Genomic DNA, 21,568 nt, shown 5'->3' on the forward strand with positions numbered 1-21,568 from the left:
AGGCTCCAGGCTCTGAGCTGTCAGCACAGAGCCCGACGCGGGGCTCGAACTCACGGACCGTGAGATCATGACCTGAGCCGAAGTCGGACGCTTAACCAACCAAGCCACCCAGGCGCCCCCAGTCTGGAGATCTTGAAGCACTGGCTGCTGCTTGCCTGCCACAAATTCTGGCCCAGAGAGTACCTCATGCTTCACCTGGGTTGGTAGGTGAACATTATCAGATCTTTATCAGTGTGATGACCAGCCACAGGCTTCTCAGCTAGGCGGGCATACAGTTATTACCATACAAATGGAGGAGATACACAAGCCCACAGCTCAGGCCCCAATACCTGTCTTTTCAAGGGTCACTGAAGCCACAGCAGGGTCAACCTACATAACACAGGACAAGGTGTAGGACCCTCCCAATCCGAGGCAAAGTCTGGGTAACAGAATGGAGTTTTGGGTAGAGGGAAGCTCTCAGGGCAGGCATTCTGACAGCCCTTCGCAAGTGGGCAACTGAATCATTTATTCTGGCTATGGGCCAACAACAAGGAGAGACAAAGTGGAGGTGCATCAGAGGTTGGTGTAGGATCAGAGGAAGAGGCCAGCCTGGGGCTGAGACTAAGGATCAGTCTCGGCTTGAAGGAAACAACTGTGGGCCTAATTTAAAGAACATAGTGCCCCACTCTAGCTGGTAAACACCTTGACGACAGGGACTGGAAAGAGCATGTACTTTATAGTCAGTCAGTCCTGGATTTGGCTCCCCAGTTCACAGATGAGAAAGCTGATGCTCAAACAAGCCACGTGTTTAGCTGGAGTTGCACAGCTAAAGAGTGCAGACCTGCTATTTTAGCCCACATTGGTCTAAATCTCTCCTTCCCATGTCCTCCTCTCCCCTCCCTCCAACTTCTTGGAGCATCACATCTTATGGGGCTTGAGAAGCTGGGGAGAAGCAAGAGGTCAGAGAGGAGGAGACAGCCTGCTGGGAAAGGGCTGTGTAAGGAGCAGAGGGAAAACACTATGATGGCAGCTGCAGTGCCGGCCCAGGTGGACAGGAGACTGCTTTCTTAGCTCTCTGTGCAGGTAATGCCTTTTCCATGGGCAACTCGTTCTCTCTTCAACCCTCAGGAACTCCCAGGGCTTCCCCTCCCTCCACCTCAGCCACAGCCTTGGCAAAGTAGTAAGGTGTCGTCACCTGTAAGGTGGTGGCTGAGAGTGGATGTCTGTATCCAGATCCTAAAGGGCAGCCTGGTGTGGCTTGGGCCTGAGTAGTGGGGCCTGTGTGTTCAAAAAGCTTTCCTTGGCTCCTGTGTATGCCTCTAAGCAGCCTCCTGACTTCTAGCTGGTGAGGCAGTTCTGGTCCATGGGCTCCTTTTATCTGCTGATGAGGGACTCATGACTGCCACATGAGTCCCACTGGTGTGTGAGGATGATGGAGACCAGGCTGGGCTGTGTTGCAGGGGTGGCTGCCTTCATTTTTCAATTACCCCTCTAATTGGTATCCTAGGGCTGATATGCTGCTCCAGAATGTCCCAGAGGGGCACCACAATATAGCCTGATGTCTTCTTTTATCACTAAGCCTTTATCAGGTGCTGTCTTTGGCAGTTGCTGGATCACATCTGGTGGGGCCAAATGCTTGGAGAGAAGGGGTAAGCAACATGAATAGAATGTCCTGACACCATAGGGCAGAGGTTTTTAAACATGAGCTGAGCATCAGAATTGCCTACACAGCTTGTTAAAAGATTGCTGGGCCCCACTCCAGAGTTTCTGATTCCATAGGTTTGGGGTGAGGTCTGAGATCTGCAATTCTAACAAGGTACTAGAGGATATTGATGCTGCTGGTCCAGAGACCATGCTTTGAGAACCACTGCCTGCTTGTTTAAGCCAGGCGTGGGTTACTCTGCCCTTGCCTCATCTGTCTGAGGACAGCTTCAGAGAGTCATGCACCTGAGTCAGAGAAGAGAAGTGAGACCACTATCTTGAGCAGAACCCTAGTTTTATAATTCTCTCTAGTGGGGTCTGCATGGGCAGAAGGGCCATCAGAGTAGGGGTTATACCAGAGAGCATTCCGGCTCCCAGTATGGGACCTAAGAGCTTCTAGGGTCAAGAAGAAAGCGCTTAAGGCTTGGTTCAGGGTATTTCTCCCTAAAACTGAACCAGATGCTGACAAAAAACACTGAAAAGTGGCATAGTCCCAGGCTGGGAGACAAAAGACAGAAGTTCTAGTTCTGACTCAGCTGCCACATTACAAGTGATGGACAAGCTCCTGCTCCTCTCTGGGTCTTAGTCTGCCTACCTGAAAAGTTAGGGGTGGGAACAGTGGACCAGATCAAGGTTTGAGTCAGAGTATAGCAAAGCAGCCTTGAGCAATTATTATGAGTGCTCTGTATCTCCGCTTCCTCATCTGTAAAATGGGGATTTACCCTAACAGGGTTGCTGTAAGGACTAAATGACAACATACATGAAGAGCTTATCACAATGCCTGGCACACAGAAAGTACTCAACAAACGTTAAGTTGTAATGTTAGTCACTTCTGCCTGGTATGGTGACAGCAGGATGCACACCTCACTGCAGCAGACCATGAGCTCCCCCGCCCTTTTCTGGCACCGGCTGGCATCTTGATACTCACCAGCACCCACTGTGGCGATGGCATTCTCCTGGCCAATGATGTGCTCTTTCAGCCGTTGCTCCAGGGGAAAGCGGCGCCGCTCCTCGGCCTCACGCTTCCGCTGCTTCTCCTGGTACTGTGGGGAGAGAGGGCAGGTGGCTCAGGAGCACAGGGCCCAACAGGATCCCAGTTTCATTCTACCCTGTAACTCAGGGGTAAAAAACACAGTTCTGGGTCTCCAGGGGTCCTAATGCACACTCTGGCTCCTGGTCATTGGAGGCTGGCCCAGTCCTTCCCACTGTCCCCTTGTCCTAGTTCTCACCTCATTCTCTTACTTCAGTTGGCCACTGCTCAGGAGTCCTGGCTCATCTTGCTAGTAAAATAAGTACTGCTAGTAAAGTAACCCTTGACTCTGGAGTCTGACAGAAGACCTGAGTTTGAATCCTAGCTTTATCACTTATAAGATGTGCTTATCATCTGGAGCAAGTTACTCCCCCTCAGTTTTCTCATCTGTATATTGGGGATTAAATATGATGATATACATAATGTGCCTAACATCATGGCTGGCATTCAGTTTTAAGTGCTTAATAAAAATAGGTTATTTCCCTTTCCACTTACCCTCTTGAAAACTTTTCTGGTTTTACTTTTTTTTTAATGTTTGTTTTTGAGTGAGAGTATGAGTGGGGGAGGGGCAGAGAGAGAGAGAGAGAGGGAGACCAAGAATCCCAAGCAGGCTCCGTGCTGTCAGCACAGAGCCCGAAGCAGGGCTCAAAGCCATGAACCATGAGATCATGACCTGAATCGAAATCAAGAGTCAGACGCTTAACTGACTGAGCCACCCAGGTGCCCTGTTTTTCATTTTTTTAAAAGTAAGCTCTACATCCAATGTGGGGCTTGAACTCATGACCCGGAGATCAATGGTCACATGCTCCACTGACTGAGGCAGCCAGGTACCCCAAAAACCTTTTGGTTTTTATTTAAAAACAAAATTTTTTTTAACGTTTATTTATTTTTGAGACAGAGAGAGACAGAGCGTGAATGGGGGAGGGTCAGAGAGAGAGGGAGACACAGAATCCGAAGCAGGCCCCAGGCTCTGAGCTGTCAGCCCAGAGCCCGACACGGGGCTCGAACTCACGGACCGTGAGATCGTGACCTGAGCTGAAGTCGGACGCTTAACCGACTGAGCCACCCAGGCGCCCCCCTTTTGTTTTTAAACCAGAGCTATGAACACCCTCCACTTCCATGATACTGCATTTCAATTAAACACAATTATTCACTAACTGCTGTCTGTTTTGTCCTGTGCATGCCATGATGGAAAAGGCAGGGTGGATAGGAGGACTAGAACCCAGAGGGTTCTAGTCACTGCTGACTGCCTGGTATGTGTCTGGCCCTGGGCTTGGTCCACTTCAGGGAAGGCAGAAGGAGGAAGCCTGAATATGATCACACTGCAGGGAAGAGAGGAGAGCCAGGCCTTGTCCTCAGGGAGCTCTAAGTTGGGAGGAAGGTGAGGCAGGGCCTGTGCACAAACATTTCTCAGGCAGTACTGATCATTTTCCTCCAAAGCATGTGTGCCTATTTCTAGCCTATACCCATCTCTAAAAAACAAACAAACAAAAACCTCCCACTATTGAAAACAAATTTGTTGCATGTTTGTGACTCTGTCCTCTAAATCTATTTATGAGCCGCCTGAGGGCAAGCACTGTCTTTTACTCCCTGCATGAGTCCTGACACAGTGGAGGCAGCTGGTGAATGTTTGTAAAAGTGAATTTGATGATAGATAAGAGGAAAGAATTGACAGCTAAACAGAGTGGCACGGGAGTCCAGAGAAGGAAGGATATACAAAGACCAGAACATTCTGGGGAGGCTTCTGGGTGACTGGAGGCTTGAAGCTGGAGTACTGGGCCAGGCAGCAAATGGAGGGCTATCTGGGGGCCAGGCAGGGAGGGTGAGTGTGCAGGTGGGATGATAAAGTGCTCATGGAGCAGGGTGGACGGTGGAAGGGAGCAGGTCTTGGACTGGGACAGAAAGACATGGATCTTCAGGAGGCTCCTTTCCCCTAAGACCCTGTAACACTGACAGCTTTCTAGAAAGAAAGCTGTCAAGGAAAGGCCCTGTCACAAAAGTTGTGGCTACAGATTGCTCTTGCAGGCAGAGTGGATGAAAAATACCTGCTGCTTGGGCAGTGTTTTCCTGTTACAGTAGTGACCTTGACAGAAGTTAAAAAAAATAAATAGCAAACAATCCAATTTTGGCTGTTGCTATCAGTCTGTAACTGAAAGCTCCCATCAGTCCTGGGTTTCATATGGAGCAATAATTCGGCGCCAATCCCAGTGGAGCGACGCTTGCCGGTTGGAATCCAGAGTGTCACTGTGCAGCTCCCTCAGGCGCCACATACATCACCTGGCTCTGACGACTCCACCATATATCTGCCTCCTCCTCCTCCCTGCCCACCCAGACCCTCTCAGCACTTAGGTCCACTGGGCTGGAAGGCTCTGATGGTGACATGTACACATACTGCCTGGTGCTGCATTGGCTAGTGGCCTTGCTGGCTTGTAGTCAGGCAGGCCACAAAAGCAGCTTGAGGCAATGGAAGCTGACTGCCAGGGTTTGTTGAGTCTGCTTCCCTTCCTTCTCCTAGTGATGGGTCTCAGAGTATTCCTGCCTCTGAGCCCTTGCTCACACTGCTCCCTCACCACAAAAGTCTTCTGCATTCCCATCTACAAGTGCCCTGGTGATCTCAACCTAAATACTACATTGTCTAAGGACCCTATCGTAAGGCTTCATGCCTGCCCCTGGGACCTCCAGAGCACTTATTTAACTGCCTGTTTGTCTCTCCTTACTCAACCATGAGGTCCTTGGTGACAAAGACCATGTCTTATTCATCTCAACAGCTCCATCACATAGCAAGGGCCCGGCTCACAGAAGGAGTCAATACACGTTGCCAACTGAATGAGGTGACTACTGGTTGTGGAGCAGGGGCTGAGTGCTGGGAACCATACAAAGGCACTGCCCTCTAAAAACAGTGTCTTTAATTGTTACAGTTGTCCCCACCTGAAGTTTGTCTCCTCTTCTGGCTCATAGTGGGGCAAGCTGTGTGGCAGAAATAAGCAGCTCTGTTCCATGAAGACCTGAATTCAAACTTCACCTCATCCACTTACTAGCTAGCTGACCTTGGGGAAGTTCATTCAACTCCCGGAATTTTCATTTCCTCATCTCTAATACGGAGATGGTGACTCACACCCACCTTCCAGGGTCCTGGTGGGATGCTGGGGAGAATCAGGTGAGATAACATACACAAAGAACTCGGCAGAGTCTCTGGCACATAGCAAATGTATAGCAGAAGTGGTAGTGTGAGAGACTTAAGCAGAGAACACAGTAGCTGGCCCTTGGAAGGCCTTTGATAAACGTTATTTCTCTCCTTCACTGCATTTTGATAACTATTTAACCCAGTGCTTTCTTGGAGGTGGGATGGGGACACAGGAACCCTTTTAACTAATTTAACCTGTATGGGCTCCACAGATGAAGAGTTGCTCTGGATCAAGCAGAAGCTAGGAGCCTAGTCCACTTAGATGCCCCACTATCCCAGAAATGGCTCTTGAGGCTCCCTCCTTAGGAAGCCTAGGTCTGTAGGGTACAGTCTCAACACCAGCGAGGTTCTGGGGATACCTCCAACTGCACAAGGCAGCTCATCTCTGCCTGCCAGTTTTCCTTATGTGTTAGAAATTCAGCCTCTAGGTGCTTTCCATGCATTGATGTGTGGGGCCTCACAGAACATATCTTTTTCATTTGTCACAGGCAACATGACTTTTCTTGCCACTCTGTTGGTTTGGTTAGGACCCTGTGGTCTTCCTAAGTCTTCTCCAGGGAAACAGTTCTACTCCTATAACTCTTCTCTGATGTCATGAGTTTAGTATTCCTGTTATTTTCTTGGGCAAGGGTAAAGGGTCCCTGGCTTTTATGGGGGTGAGTATAGGGAAAAGGTTATACTGTGATCTGGCCGGTTTCTCAGGAGCTTTCTAGATGGTCCCGGGAAAGATCCAACCTGTGGCCTAAATCAGGACACATCCTGATTCTCCCCCAGCCTGGAGTTCTCAATATCTATTTAGAAAAACTTCTGAAAATGGATCAGACTTTTTGATAAAAATATATAGGACGCTGGGATTAAACCAGGTTAAAGTTTACTGCTTCATGCTCTTTTCCTAATGCTTAGCACAGAGTTTGTATTTTTTAAAAAATGTGTTGAATGAAAGAGTGGCCTTTTTTTTTGAAGATTTTATTTTATTTTTTAAGTAATCTCTACATCCAACATGAGGCTTAAACTCACAACCCTGAGATCAAGTATCATACTCACCAACTGAGCTTGCCAGGCACCCCTGAATGAATGGCTTTTTGAGGCATCAGCTATGAGCCCAGGCTTGTGAAAGAACACAGGAAAGGAAAATATTTGGTCTGGATATATTCTCTTTGGGGAAGGAGAGTAAGATGGGAGAAGGCACTTGGTAAGGGCTCCATAAATGTAGGCTACTACTGTTTCCGGCTTTTTGAGGAGATGGAGAGGAAGCCTATAGGGACTGAGGTCGAGGCCCTGCTTTGACACAGTTCCACTAGAGGAGAAGATAGGGCAGGTGACCCAGCCTGCAGAAGGAGAGGACACTGGGCTGAGAGCACTAGGAAGAAACCACCCACAAGAGCAGAAGTGGGGGAGTGATCATCTTAATAAAAGCCACATGCAATTAGCTTCAGAAGTCCTCACCTGGAGCCGGCAGCAACCAGCTCCCCATGCTGCATCTTGACGGATAATCGTGGCCACTGGTTTCTATCATTCTTGATTTAATATGGCACCCCTCCTGGCTGTGAGTGCATTTACAGGAAAGGGCTGGGAGGCTGGGGTGAAGCCTAGCTGCACACACTCAGTGGTGGGTAGCTGAGATGAGTGGTTCTTTGGGGGAGGGTTACAGGGAGAAGGGGTATGTCAGGCAACCCTATTATTGGGTATCCCTCAAGGAACAGGTCTGACAATGAAAGTGGCAATGTGTTCACTGAAAGGGCAGCTGAGGTGAAGGTGGGAGTGGTGAGTAGACAGAATGAGACCCTGGGCAAGCATGCAATAGGTATGGAGGAGGGAACAGAAGAAAGGCCAAGTAGGGGCGCCTGGGTGGCGCAGTCGGTTAAGCGTCCGACTTCAGCCAGGTCACGATCTCGCGGTCCGTGAGTTCGAGCCCCGCGTCAGGCTCTGGGCTGATGGCTCGGAGCCTGGAGCCTGTTTCCGATTCTGTGTCTCCCTCTCTCTCTGCCCCTCCCCCGTTCATGCTCTGTCTCTCTCTGTCCCAAAAATAAAAACAAACAAACAAAAAAAAAAAAAAAACGTTGAAAGAAGAAAGGCCAAGCTACCATTTACCTCTCATGGGAGGTCAGGGTCACAGAGCCCACTTAGGCTGCTCTCAGATATACTCAGATATGCCCCATGTTCCTGACACTGACCCCAATTAGCATCTCAGGGCTTCTCCCATGCTCTGAAGCTTCAATGACAGAGAGGACTTGGTAAGAAAGTCACCAAAAGGACAGGGGGCAACAGATGAGACTAGGGTCACGGGATGATGGAAAGAACGCTGAGTGGGGGAATGATGGTAAGAGGAGCCCAGGAGGTCCAACAAAGAGGCCTGGAGGATGAGAGAGGCACCCAAGGGACTTGAAAATCTCTTGAACTAGCTCATAAAGTATACACCCCTGTAGAGAAAGTTAGGGCACATAGCAGGTGTCACTTCCATTACACTCAGTGACCATTACGTCAGCATCCTGGATTCCATTGTCTTCTCTTCCAGCCCATCCTCCTTGCTGCCAGAGTGATGTTTTAATATGTAAATCAGATCATGTCACTGTGCAAATAGCTGGGTTGATTCAAAGACTGGTGAGAGAAGGTTAAGAGGACTGGCTCAAGTGAGAAGATGAGTTGTGTTCTTAGTGTATCATATCAGGAGGCACAGGATGTTGATTATTTTGTAACTGGTGATGTTGACTTTGATCACTGGGTTAAGGTGGTCTGTGCCATGTTTTTCCACTACCATTTTCCCCTTTGTAATTAATAAGTATCCTGTGGGGTGAGGATCTGAGCCTATGTAAATAATCCCGTTACTCCTCAAACTCTCACTCACTAGTGTTAGCATCAATTGCTGGGTCTCATCTGACTGGGAACCAGCTGTTCTAATCCTCCCAGCCATAAGAAGTTCAGTGTATCTCTTCCTCCTCTGCACAGAGATGAAGTGCATTAAAGCATGGGTCCACCGGTAGCAAGTAATAGAGACAGAATATGCTAACCTTTGCAGTCTGGCTCTAGAGCTTGCAATTTACACCCTGGAGGTAAGAAAAGACCTGTTTCCTGCCCCAGGGAGTTCACAGTCTATTTAGGGAGATGAGACTTAAAACACTAATCTCCTATTCCTACTTTTAGCATGGGGCTACCTAATGATTTTATTGAAATAAACACCAGAAGGTGTTCTTGCCAGAAATGTGTAATCTAAATGTAATCATAAGGAAACATCAGACAAACCCAAACTGAAGGACACTTTACAAAATACCCAGCTTGAAACCATTAAATGTCAAGGTCATGAAAGACAAGGAAAGACTGAGGAACCATTCTAGATTAATGGAGACTACTAAAGAGATATGAAACTAAATCCAATTTGGGATCCAGAATTTTCTTTTCTTGTAAAGATAGTCATTGGGACAAACTGGTGAAGTGTGAATAACACTGACAGATTAGTTAATATCAATATTAATGCCTTGCTTTTGAGGACCGTACTGAGGTAAGAAAATGTCCTTTTAGGAAATACAAGTATTTAGGGATAAAGGGGCATCACGTGTGTAACTTACCCTTAAACAGTTCAGAAAGAATTACCTCTCTCTCTCTCTCTCTATATATATATATACAATAAAGCAAATGTGATAAAATGTTAACAATTGGTAATGTGGGTGAAGAATTTACAGAATTCATCGCACTATTTTTGAAATTATGTAAAAATAAAATTAAAATAAATCAGGGTAATGCTTACCCCTGGGGGATGGGCAGAGACTGGAAGTATAAGGTAGGTTTCTGAGTGTCTATAATGGTCTGTTTCTTGATCAGCTGTGTTTAGCTTGTGAAAATACAGAGAGCTATATAATTAAGATATATGCACCTTATAGAAGTATATTTCAATAAAAACTTATTTAAAAGTTAAAAACAAAGAAAAGAGAAAGCAAAAGCTTGTCCTCATAAGCACACAGCTCCGTGTCTGGCCCACTGTAAAGCTGCAATGAAGGTCAGATGGTGCTGTCATCCCCGTAAGGCCAAGCACAGGGCCAGGCATGGGGCATGTTGGCACTTGAAATGAAATGCAGCAGGGAGCAGGCTGGGCAAAGTGGGGAAAGGGTATCACTTCACCCTATGACGGGAGCAAGATAACCCTCTTACTCTCCTGTGTACCTCACCCCTTCTCTCCAAGAGGGCTCTCCTCAGCACCCAGGTTTGCAGCCCAGAATGCGGGCCCAGGGGAGCACTGCATCCCCAGCTATCCCTGAAGCAAATGAAAAAATATGGATACAGGAAATGTGCTTGTGATTCTGTCACTGGGATATGCAAATAAAATATATATGATAGGCCTATCTGCCTAATATTCCTGCCAATTCATTCTCTGGGTGTGATTAAAATGAGCAATAAATTCCTCGTGAGTCTCTGCGGAACGAGGATCCGGGAGTGGAGATGCGGGCTGGCACCAGCACGTCCCCCTCAGCTGAATATTCATCATGGACTAGCTCCCCATATTTTTGTTTTATCTGCCATCGTGTGCACAGAGATATATTTCTACCTCTCTCCTTCGTCTCTTAGTTAAAACATGAAAATGGTCTAAGCTTTAAGTATTAAACTCTCCATGTAACAAAATCCTTCAAAGTGAGATCACAACTACCTTCTCTACGAAGCCTGCCCTGCTCATTCTGCCTGAAGGTGATCCATGCTTTCTTGGAGCCCCCACAAACTCTCTGTGGACCCCTCCTAACATACAAATCAGTCTGTGGGTATCAGAACCAAGGGTGCCTGCCTCTCTCCCATCCTCCACTTCCAGATGGCCAGCTCAGAGGACAGGGGCTGGGGTTCATCCACCTCTGAATCTTCTTAGGGGGCCCAAGGAAGCTTCTGCACAGACAAAGCAGAGAAACTGAGCAAACCAGCAGCAAGGAGAAAATCATGTAGGCTACTAAAGGTGACAGAGATTCTTTGGGGTGCATGGGTGGCTTAGTTGGTTAAGCATCTGACTCTTGATTTTGGCTCAGGTCATGATCTCACGGTCCAAGCCCATGCTGTCAGCACAGAGACTGCTTGGGATTCTCTCCTCTCTCTCTGCTCCTCCTCTGGTCACACTCTCTCTCTCTCTCTCAAAATAAAGAAATAAACTTAAAAAAAAAAGTGACAGAGATTCTTAGATAAGTGACACATTTTAAAAGGCAGAATGAAATTAAAAATTAGGCTTATGGATAACTTGAAAATGGGAAAATTTTCAAGAAATCGTATTAAGCAGGGCACCTGGCTGGCACAGTCAGAGGAGCATGTGACTCCTGATCTCAGGGTTGTGAGTTCAAGCTCTATGCTGGGGTATGGAGATTACTAAAAAGAAATAATAATAATAATTAAACTTAAAAAAAAGAAATAATATTAAGTGAAAAAAAAAGCAAATTCCAAATATGGGACTAGGATCATAACTCAAACACCTTCAGGGCCAAGTAGGAAATATAAATGTCTGTTAGGCTAGCACAAAATATAATAGCGAGCTGGGAGGAATCCACACCCCCAACCCTTACGGGGTCACATTTTTAATAAATTCTTGGATTGTTAAAATAAAACATGGCTGCAAGTTTAAGACCCCTGTATGTACCGTAGGCTATCAACCAGGTTAAAAAAAAAAAGGCCATCTATATACATATATATACGTAAGGTTCAGAAAAGGCAAATATAGTATCATGAAAGTAAATCCTCTGATTCATACCCCAATAGTTACTTTTAACAACCTGATTTTCTGTTAAGTATCTGCTTTCTTTCTTTCAGCTTCAGTTTTCCCATCTATAAAACCGGGGTAATAAGAGCTGCTTCAAGGATTTGTTACAGGGTTATAAAAAATGCAGAGAAAGCACCTGGCATAGTACCTAGATGCACTTAATAAAAGATGCACTTAATAATACCTACTATTATTATAAATAATTAAAAATATTAATAGTGATCACATATCGATAGTAGGGCTAAAATGTTCATTGAAATTCAGCTCAGTTGCCCTGTCCTCCAGTGAGACTGCCTTGATCTCCCCAGGTAGGATTCGAAGCCACCTCTGGATTCCCACAGTCCCTGGGCTTCCCTGGTTCACTTTCATGGTTCACTTGCCTGTCTCTTCACCAGACGGTAAGCTCTTTGAGTGTTTCACCCACCTGTCTTCTTCTTACCTAGCCCAGAGCTTGGCACACATTCATAAACATGTACTAAATTATTTAATTCTCTTTAATTTACTTTCCAAATATTCTATAATGACACATATGACTTTTACACTTACACATTTTCCATAACGAACACATATTTGACTACAGGGTGGAGAAGGCTGGGCTGGGAAGCAGGAGGATGCTGGGTGCATAGAAGGAGAGTAAGATAAGATCGGAGTGGCAGTCACCCATGTCTAGACAAAGAGCCAGGAGATGAGGTCTCAGGCTGGAGCCTCAGCACCCTCCAGGCCTGAGTCATTAGGTTATAGACGTAAGGCCTGAACTCAGAGAGGATCAGCTACTGCTTACTTACTGGCAAAGTGGGACAGAACCAGGTCTATAGCAGTGTTCTTCCCATGAAGCTCTGCCTCATGATTTTGAAGAGGTAGTGTTTTTTTGCAGCTTAGAGGAAAAAAAAAATCAGAGAAGAATGGGTGACAAAGTAGATGCTGAGCAACTGAAAGACAATGCTAATACCTAAGGAGAACTGAGGGGTGACAGGACAGTACAGCAATCAAGGAGAGATGCTCAGTGGACAGTTGGGACATTTCAGACCAGATGAAAACATAAAGTACAGAGAGGTGACAACAGAGAAATAGTCTTCCATGGAGAGGTTACAGAACCCCAAGCAGTCTCTACGTGGTTTTCCAGCCTCCAAAGGCAGCCCCGTGCACTGTGTGACAGCTCTGTTAGGGAGCTCCTCCCGATAGCTGCCACTGAGCCTGGTTCTGTCCCAGCTCTGCCAGTGAATGAATCTCCCCCCCCCCCCCCCCCCCTTTCACTCACAGCTATTCCTGTGTCTATATGTGGTCTCTCCTTTCTGGGCCTGATGTCCCCACTGCCTTTGGCTTTTTCTCTGGCATAGTTCCTCTTTCCCCTTAGCTGCCCTACTCTGCACAGATTCTAAGAGCTCCATGTCTACTCAGAAGGTAGTGTCTGCGATTGCCCTCTGTGGTCCAGAAGGGTCTGACTGGAACAGAGGAACACAACCACCATTTATTTACTCGGGACACTAGCCTTGTACTAACATGGCCAACATCAAGCCACTTCTTAAGCAGCCGAATTTTGTTAAGGATCCCACAGCAGCTCTAACCCCTCCACCTATGCTGGCACTAAGAGACTTGCCCTATGTCAGACCACCTGACACACCATGGTTTCTCTTGGCCAAGTCTAGGGCATGGTCTCATGGGACAGCTATTGTGCCTGAGGGATGACAGGAGTGCAGTCCAAGGTTATGTGAAACACGTTTAGGGATATCTTTAAGGCACCTGGGCAAACTGACTCTACCTCTAGGGATATTCCTAGGGATGGAAAATCTGAACAGAGAGGAGGGAATTACTTGCTCTCTAGGAATTTTCACTCTTGCTGGTCCCAAGCACCCCTCAGGATGTGCTGTGAAAGCCCATCTCCCTTCCTACCTCCTCTCTTCTGGAGGAAACTACTGCAGGGTAGTTACTAAGGCTCCCAGGGAAACAAACTATATGGTTAATTCTGGCTGCCAGACATTTCCAGTCTCCCCCTTGTAGGCACATGGTAGGATTACTCCCCTTGGTCCCTTGTGATTGGGTGGGAACAGGGATTAGTTCTGTCCAGTGAGCTGTGAGTGGAAGGGTCTACTTCCAGACTGGGCATTTAACTGCATATGCAAGACCCTCCAGAGCATTCTTCTCCCTCTGGCAAGCAACCTGCAACATCCCAGAGGGTGGCTGCAATGCCAGTCTGGTCTCTGCAGGCCTTTGATGAACAGAGCCCCCACTGTTGACCCATGATGGATAGGCTGCATGAGGCCAAAAATAAATGTTTATTGCTTTACACCACTGAAATTCTGGGTTATTACAACATAATCTGGTTTATCCTGACATGTAGACAATTGTATACAGAATAGAACCTTAGAAACCATTCTGTCCAATGTCTTCATTTCACAGAGGTAAATTGAGCTTCAGTGAAAGCAAGTGCTAGCCCAACATCACCCAGTTAGTGAGTGGTAGAGTTGGGATCACAACCCGTATCTTGTCTGTTTCAGTCCAATGACCTAAGTGCTCTTACTCAAGACACAGAGAATATCTGCCACTAGGTGGGACCTGTCACACTGAATCATCTCAAGGTACATCAGCCAATATGCCAACAGAAACTCCATGATCCTGGACAGAACACAAGAATGAGAGTCAGCAACCAAGTCTTCCAGTTCCAGTCCTACCACGGAACCTATCACCTGACCTTGTATTCAAGTCTATTAGCTTAGGTTTGACACTAACTCACTCTGGAGCCAAAGTCATGTCACATCCCTCGGCTCTAGTTTCCCCAGGAGTAAAACGAGTCCATTGATTTAGGCTTCAGAGATTTAAAACGTGTGTTCACAGCAGAGCCTCCCCTGAGGCTGCTCAGGAGAGAAGGGCTAGGCCAGTTGGGTGCAACTCTGGTCCACTTCTCCTCAACCACAACATCTTAATTTCCTCTGACTTAATTGTTTAGGCTTTGGTAAAATTTCTTACCACCGGACTTGACAATTTCTGAGGTCCCTGGCAGCTCTGAGATTTGTGATTCTAATGCCTGGACTCTGCCAAGTAGTTCCTGAGTGATAGCTCAGTGGCTGGGAAGAGCAGAAAGCTGCCTATATTTAGGGAGCTCAAAAGTTTGGTTGAGAAGATCAAATTAAGATGGAGATTTTTTTGGCTCAGACTATACCAGGCTCTCTGGACTATGTGTGGAGGGGAAGGGTCAGGGAATGGTTCTGAAAGGAGGGATGATGGGAAAGGATTACTTGCTGAGGTTATAGAATACATAACGACTGAGGAAACAGTACTTGGGTTAAAGATTTTGTCTAACTATCCCGGTCCTATGAAAAGGAGCTAGAAGGTCTATTAGCTCAAAAACTGAATTTGAAGATTAGCCCTCAGAACCCAGAAGTGGCCCAGGCCTCTGCCTGGTCATGATAAGGGTAGCTTCCTATTCTTATTAAGACTGGGGACTAGATTTATGTATGTGTTTATATACACATTATGTGTATGTATATATAGATACATGTGTGTGTGTGTGTGTGCGTGTGTGTGTGTGTGTGTGTGTGTGTTTTGTTTTAGAGAGAGAGTGCGAGCGAGAGGCGAGAGAGAGAGAATCACAGGAGGGACAGAGGGAGAGAAGGTGAGAGAGAGAGAGAAGGGGGGCTCACCCAAAGAGAGAGAGAGATGTGGGGCTCACCCAAAGCGGGGCTTGTGTTTTACCCAAAGCAGGGCTCGTGCTCACCTGGAGTAGAGCTCAAGCTCACCCGAAGCAGGGCACGAGCTCACCCGAAGCGGGGCTCAAGCTAACCCTATGTGGGACTCGAGCTCATGAACTATGAGATCATGATCTGAGTCAAAGTCAGATGCTTAACAACTGAGCCACCCAGGCTTCCCCTGGATTTGTATTAAAACAGACAATAATCACCTAAGGAGAAGTGGCCTTTGGTGTGGAGCCAGACATCATTTAATGAGCAAAAGATTAAATGCAGCATGGAGTACCCATAGGCCTTCTCCTTTCTCCGAAATTTACCTTTGCCTCCGAAGTCCTTAAAAGCTTCATCACCTCCCCTTCTCGGGCATAATCCAAAGGTGTGTGTCCCATTTCATTCCTCTGAAGGGGGTTGGCTCCTGGCAGGAAGAAGAAAAGTAGTTAAAGACTCTATGAGTGATCATTGGGGCCTCAGCCTTCCCTCAAAGGTGACTTGGCCCTGATTTCAAAGTAAGGAATTCCCATGGAAATAGCAACAAAACCCTAAGAGATTATAGAATGGTGTGACAAACATCAAGCTGCTCTGACAGGAGAGTTCTTAATTCTGACACAGAGGTCAGGGTACTGGCGTTCCTACATGCACATGCACATATGTGCAGAAACATACTACCCACACATACATGTGTTATGTACACACAGGTGTGCTCTATACACACACACAGAAAACAAACACACACAGCTGAATATGCTAAAAAATATACCAAAGACATAAATATATCCTAATGCCAATGCATTAGTCATTAACAAACTCATCTGCATACAGATGAATATTCATTAATAAAATCATATAAGAGGGTTCCTTTCTAAAGCACAGACTTTCTGAAAAAAGGTGAAACAGCCCCCTTCTTTCTGTTCTCCACTCCTCTCTCTTCTTTAATGTCTTTTACCTCTGGTATTTCTTGCTTACTGGAGTTAACTGAGTCCTCTGGAAGGGAGTGGGCATTACCAGGAACCTGGCTATGCTAGCCCCAAGGTTTGATGCCCTTACCAATTCCAACTGAAAAATTAATACTTTTATATATGATTCCTATTTTCTAATAGGAAAATGTGCATGTGGGCAGGCATTTCTTTCTGTATCAGTTCCTGTGCTTGGAGGACAAAGAACCTGAAGTATGATAAAAAGAAGGGGCTTGCTGGGGGCCATGCATCTACCTTGTTTCTCTTTTAAGTTCTGGCAGCTCACAAGCCTGTATAAAGTGTCTACTTGGTGCAAAGCCTTGGCAGATATGGAAGAAAGGCTCCTCTGACCCCCACATTATTAGAATCTCCTTCTCAAAGCCCAGGTCTGAACCCTCACTCTCCTCTTCAAAAACTGTCCATTCCATTCAATTTGTCAAACGTTGAATGTGTGGGGCTTGAGACACAAAAGAATCAGATCTGGCCTGGCCCCAAAGGCACTTCTCTCGAAGCAGGGAGACCGAAACCTAAGAAAGCTGTGCCTTGGACACAGCAGATACTCAAGAACTATGTGTTAAATGGAATATTCCTCGATCTTCTTCCTTGCTAAGGAAGTGTTGTCAGGAAGTAAAGAAGGGTTAAGACACAGTCCCTGCCAGAAGGATCTAATGGGTTGGTTGAAAACACTAAATATGCAGGCCAATGCACATCAGCATGGGGCCTGGCTCAAGGTGTGTGTCCCGCTACTGTCTACTGATGGACTATAAAACTCAGCATTTCTTCTTTTTTCTTTTTACATTTTTTAACATTTATTTATTTTTGAGAGAGAGTGAGAATGGGGGAGGGGCAGCGAGAGGGGGAGACACAGAATCTGAAGCAGGCTCCAGGCTCTGAGCTGTCAGCACAGAGCCCAACGCGGGGGTTGAACCCATGAACAGTGAGATCATGACCTGAGCTGAAGTGGAACATTTAACCAACTGAGCCACCCAGGTGCCCCAAAACTCAGCATTTCTTAATCCTAGGCTGTGGAACATTTGTTCCATGATCTAAAACTATTCCTACTGAAGCTCTCTGCTTCTTAAAGGTCTATAAATTTATCAACCAACAACTGTAAGCTTTATTAAGCATTTACATGTGGCTGTCTGCCTGGGCTGCAGGGGAAGAGGTGTGGGAGAAGAGAGTGGAGGAGAGAGCAAGAAGTATGATCTAGGGCAAGGACACTTATTATCAATGAGAAAAATTAATACTTTTATACATGATTCCTATTTTCTAATAGGAATTTGATATAAAATATTAATATATATAATTTTTACTGAGATAGAATTCACATACCATTAAAATTCAACCTTTTAAAGTGTATAATTCAGTGGTTTCTAATATACTTACAGGGTAATACAATCATCACCACTAATTTCAGATCATTTTCATAATCTCAAAAAGAAAGCCCATAGCCATTATCACAGACACCCTAACCTATACTTTCTGTTCCTATAGATTTGCCTATACTTGACATTTCATATAAATTGAAACATACAGTATATGGCCTTTTCTGTCTGGCTTCTTTCATTTGGCATGTTTTCAAGGTTCATCCATGTTGTAGTGTCATTCATGCTACAACATGAAAGCAGAAATGCAGCATTCCTTTTCATGGATGAATAAAACTCCATTCTGTGGATAGGCCACATTTTGTTTAGTCATTCATCAGTTGATGGACATTTGGGCTGTTTCCCCCTTGGCTATTATGAATAATGCTGCTATGAAAGTATGTGCACAAGTCTTCACGTGGATGTGTTTTCATGTCTCTTGGTTATATATCTAGGAGTGGTGGTAATAATAGGTATTTACTGAGCACTTACTATGTACCAGACACTGTGCTCTGTACTTCATGTACATTACATCACTTAATCCTTACAACCACTATTGAGAGGTAGGAATTAAAATCCCCATGCTATAGACATAAAAACTAGAGCTCAGAAAAGTGAAATCATAGCCCAAGGTTACAAAGCTAATTATTTGCTTGGACCAGGAGTCAAACCCATGGCCAGCTTTTCTCAACTCCAATTCTCCACACTCCCAAAAGGGCAGCCAAAACACACTCCTGCTGAAATATCCTTCCCTGGCTTTTCACTACTTATAGGATAAAGTGCCAGCTCCCTGGTAAGGAGGGTGTCTGTGTTCTTCGTAACTAGTAGGTGGGTCTTTAGGGGCTCAGCTGGAACCTCACTCTTTCAATTCTATTGGCAGTGACTGGGTGCTTTGTATCAGCAGGGCTCTGTATGTAGGATGACGGGGGATTGGCAAAGCCAGTGAATAGCCTTCTTTTTTGTATTTTTTGACCACTCTATAGCAACTGATACCTTGGCCACTCTTTTGTGTTCTATAAAACCACTTTTTCAGGTTTTCCTCACACCTCTGTGACCATTTCTTCTGCAGGCTCCTCTTCCTGTCTTTAAGATTAGCTGTTATCTAGAGTTTGCATCAAGGAACAATTTCAGCTTTCCAGAAGCTAATGGGGATGGAAGACAACCATACAACTACAACTTGGGCTGAAGGAGGGACAGACAGTACTGTGGGGGCCCAGGAAGGAATGGAGTGCCAAGGGGCCTGCTCACATGGTCTGGCTTTCCCAGCCCACTCCTGTTCTCTCTGGTGCTCAACACTGAGGCGCTCCACAAGGGCCGAGGGCCAGTGGCAGATGGCAACTGCCTGCCCCACCACCCCTATTTCCGGGACCATAGCTAGAGCTGAAAGGGAGCTACAGTTTAGCAGAGTGGAAAGGTCTCCTTTCTTAGGCAGCCTCAAAGGGAGCTCTGTCACTAGATATGGACTGGAGTAAAAGGGGAATCAGGGACCTATAGAAGGGAAAGAAAAGAGTAAAGGGGGAATCAGAGACCTATAGAAGGGAAAGAAAAGAGGACCAAGAGTAGAAGAGAAGAGAAACAGGAAGAAAAGGGGAGGGGGGGAGAGCAAGAGAAGGTAAGAGAGGAAGACAATGGGAGAAAGAACATAGGGTGAGATTAGTTGCATCAAACAAGTGCTGTCAGTGATCTATATTTGCTTACAGAATGAAAAATGTGTGCCATAAACATTGGCCACTGAGTAATTTCTAGTAGGAGTCATGTCACTTCTCATAAAGGATGGGATGGGGACAGGTAGGACATCTCTGCACCTGGGCCAGCCAGCACAAGGACGCCTTTTAAAACAGTGCTGAGCCTATCTCTAGCCCAGAAGGCCCCACCCCAGCTACTCCTGAGGGGGGAAGCCAGCCAGGTTCCCCAAGGTTCTGGAGCCTCAGGGCAGCACTTCTGCTCCCACTTTAGGAAGGCTGAGGTGGGGGCATCATGGAAAATGTCCATCTAATATTAGTCCCCCAGCCCCCGCACCCTTGCACTGATGCTCTGACTTGACTAATTGCTGTAATAATTGATAGAACCTGACTTCTACAACTGATCGATTTCACCTCCACGACCAACGGCCACAAACCATTATACTCCAATAAATAACCACATTGGGTCTCACCCGCCTGCCCTCTCCAGGGGCATCAGGATGGCCCGTGCCCTGGCCTGACCTCCCCTTGTCTCCCACCCAGGGCCCCTCCGGGCCGAGCAGCTGGTCTAGAGGGTCAGGCCTCTGGGAGCAAGTGAGAGGGCCGCATGGAGGTGGGGAGTGCTAATCGCAGGCCATCCGTCACCTCCCACTGGCTGTCTGGGGCTGGGGCCAACACCTGGAGCACCCCAGGCAGTATAGTGCAGGACCCCTCCCCTCCTCTCCCTGCTCCAGATTAGTGTGTCCCAGCTTATAATATTTGATAAATAGCAGACTGGCTTCCTGGCAGCACTGCTGCGGCTGCGCCTGCCCGCTACAGCTGTGGAAGGTCACTCATTGGGGAAATATGTTTCTGTCAGTGGTATTGAAAAAAGTTTAGTGGAGTGACAGGCCTCAATTTTTCAAATTTTATTAACTCCATCCCCTTAACCATTTGTCTTGAATTCCTTCAGATTCTGGAGGATCTGTCAATAGGCCACGAGAGAAGGGGGGTGGGGTGGGGTACGGGCTGGTTCTGGTTGGTACCAGTGGCTGGCTTGGGTCTCACCATGTAAAGCAGTGGAAATGGTGCCGGCAGAAGAGAAGGCTGGCCCACCAAGACCCAGGGAGCCCACTGGCACAGTGCCTTTGGTTTGACAAAATCATAGATTTTGAGTGGAAAAACACCTTAGTAGTGAGCTCTTCTAATTCCCTACAAAGAGACACCCCTCCTACTACATCAGAAACAGGTGGTCACCCTGACTCCGCTGAATGTGTTCAGAACCTAGCCTCATGCTCATGGCCCTCCACAGGGTTCCCCCCACTAAACTGAGGGCAGATCCTTTTCCTACAAACCCCAACCTGTCCCTCCATCCCCACTCCCACCTTGGTCTTCCTGCAAATACTTGTTCATCTTTAAAGACCGGTTCAGGCTTCTCTAAGAAACCTTCCCACCCCAGGTTTGGTACCATCATTTGTGCTCCCACAGGCCCTCTGCTCTGTCTTACCGATCATTCTGCAGTCAAACATTCTGTCTGCATCCAAGACTGAGGGCTCCTAGAAGTCAGGGATTATGTCTGACCCACTGCGAGCCAGCACAGGGCCTGGCACAGAATAGCTTTCACTAAAATTTACCAAATAAATGGACTTCTTCCCAAGGACTATCTTCTGAGGCCACACAAAACACACAAAACTGTTCTTCTTGCCTCAGAAGAGCCCTCTGACAGCAAGTGCATGCCCCATGTTGCTGACACCTGTAGGCCAAAGCTCCTAGTCTCTTTTCTGGTCCCAAACACCTCTCTAGAAAATTATATCAGGGGCGCCTGGGTGGCTTGGTCGGTTAAGCGTCTGACTTCGGCTCAGGTCATGATCTCACAGTCCATGAGTTCGAGCCCCTCGTTGGGCTTTGTGCTGACAGCTCAGAGCCTGGAGCCTGTTTCAGATTCTGTGTCTCCCTCTCTCTCTGCCCCTCCCCTGTTCATGCTCTGTCTCTCTCTGTCTCAAAAATAAATAAATGTTTAAAAAAAAAAAAAAAAGAAAATTTATCATGTCAAGTCCCAACACCTTCTGGGCTCTGTGGGCGGGAAGTGGGGACAAAGTGGTTGGAGAGAGGCTCACACGCCCTTCCCTGGGAGAGGACTAAAATTAGGGTGGGGGAGGAGGCCTCCTCCCTTGTCACTACCAGTCTTGGCCCTCTGCCTACCTCTGTGAATATCAAAGAAGATAATGCTAGGATAAGAGGGCTTAAACACACACACACACACACACACACACACACACACACACACACACACA

General features: G+C 46.7%; 1 protein-coding gene across 2 annotated transcripts in view; it reads right to left on the reverse strand.

Moving 5' to 3' along the window:
• The window catches only part of CLPB (caseinolytic mitochondrial matrix peptidase chaperone subunit B), a 143,190-nt gene that overhangs the window by 22,486 nt on the left and 99,136 nt on the right, over positions 1-21,568 (reverse strand). For both annotated transcript variants that reach the window (XM_049619377.1, XM_049619386.1), the window contains 2 exons: positions 15,614-15,711; positions 2,609-2,723 (listed from right to left, as the gene is read on the reverse strand). In XM_049619377.1, the coding sequence (XP_049475334.1) occupies positions 2,609-2,723; positions 15,614-15,711 (213 nt within the window). The remainder of the gene's footprint in view (positions 1-2,608; positions 2,724-15,613; positions 15,712-21,568) is intronic.

This window comes from Panthera uncia, chromosome D1, assembly GCF_023721935.1.
Source record: "Panthera uncia isolate 11264 chromosome D1, Puncia_PCG_1.0, whole genome shotgun sequence".
NCBI lineage: Eukaryota > Metazoa > Chordata > Mammalia > Carnivora > Felidae > Panthera > Panthera uncia.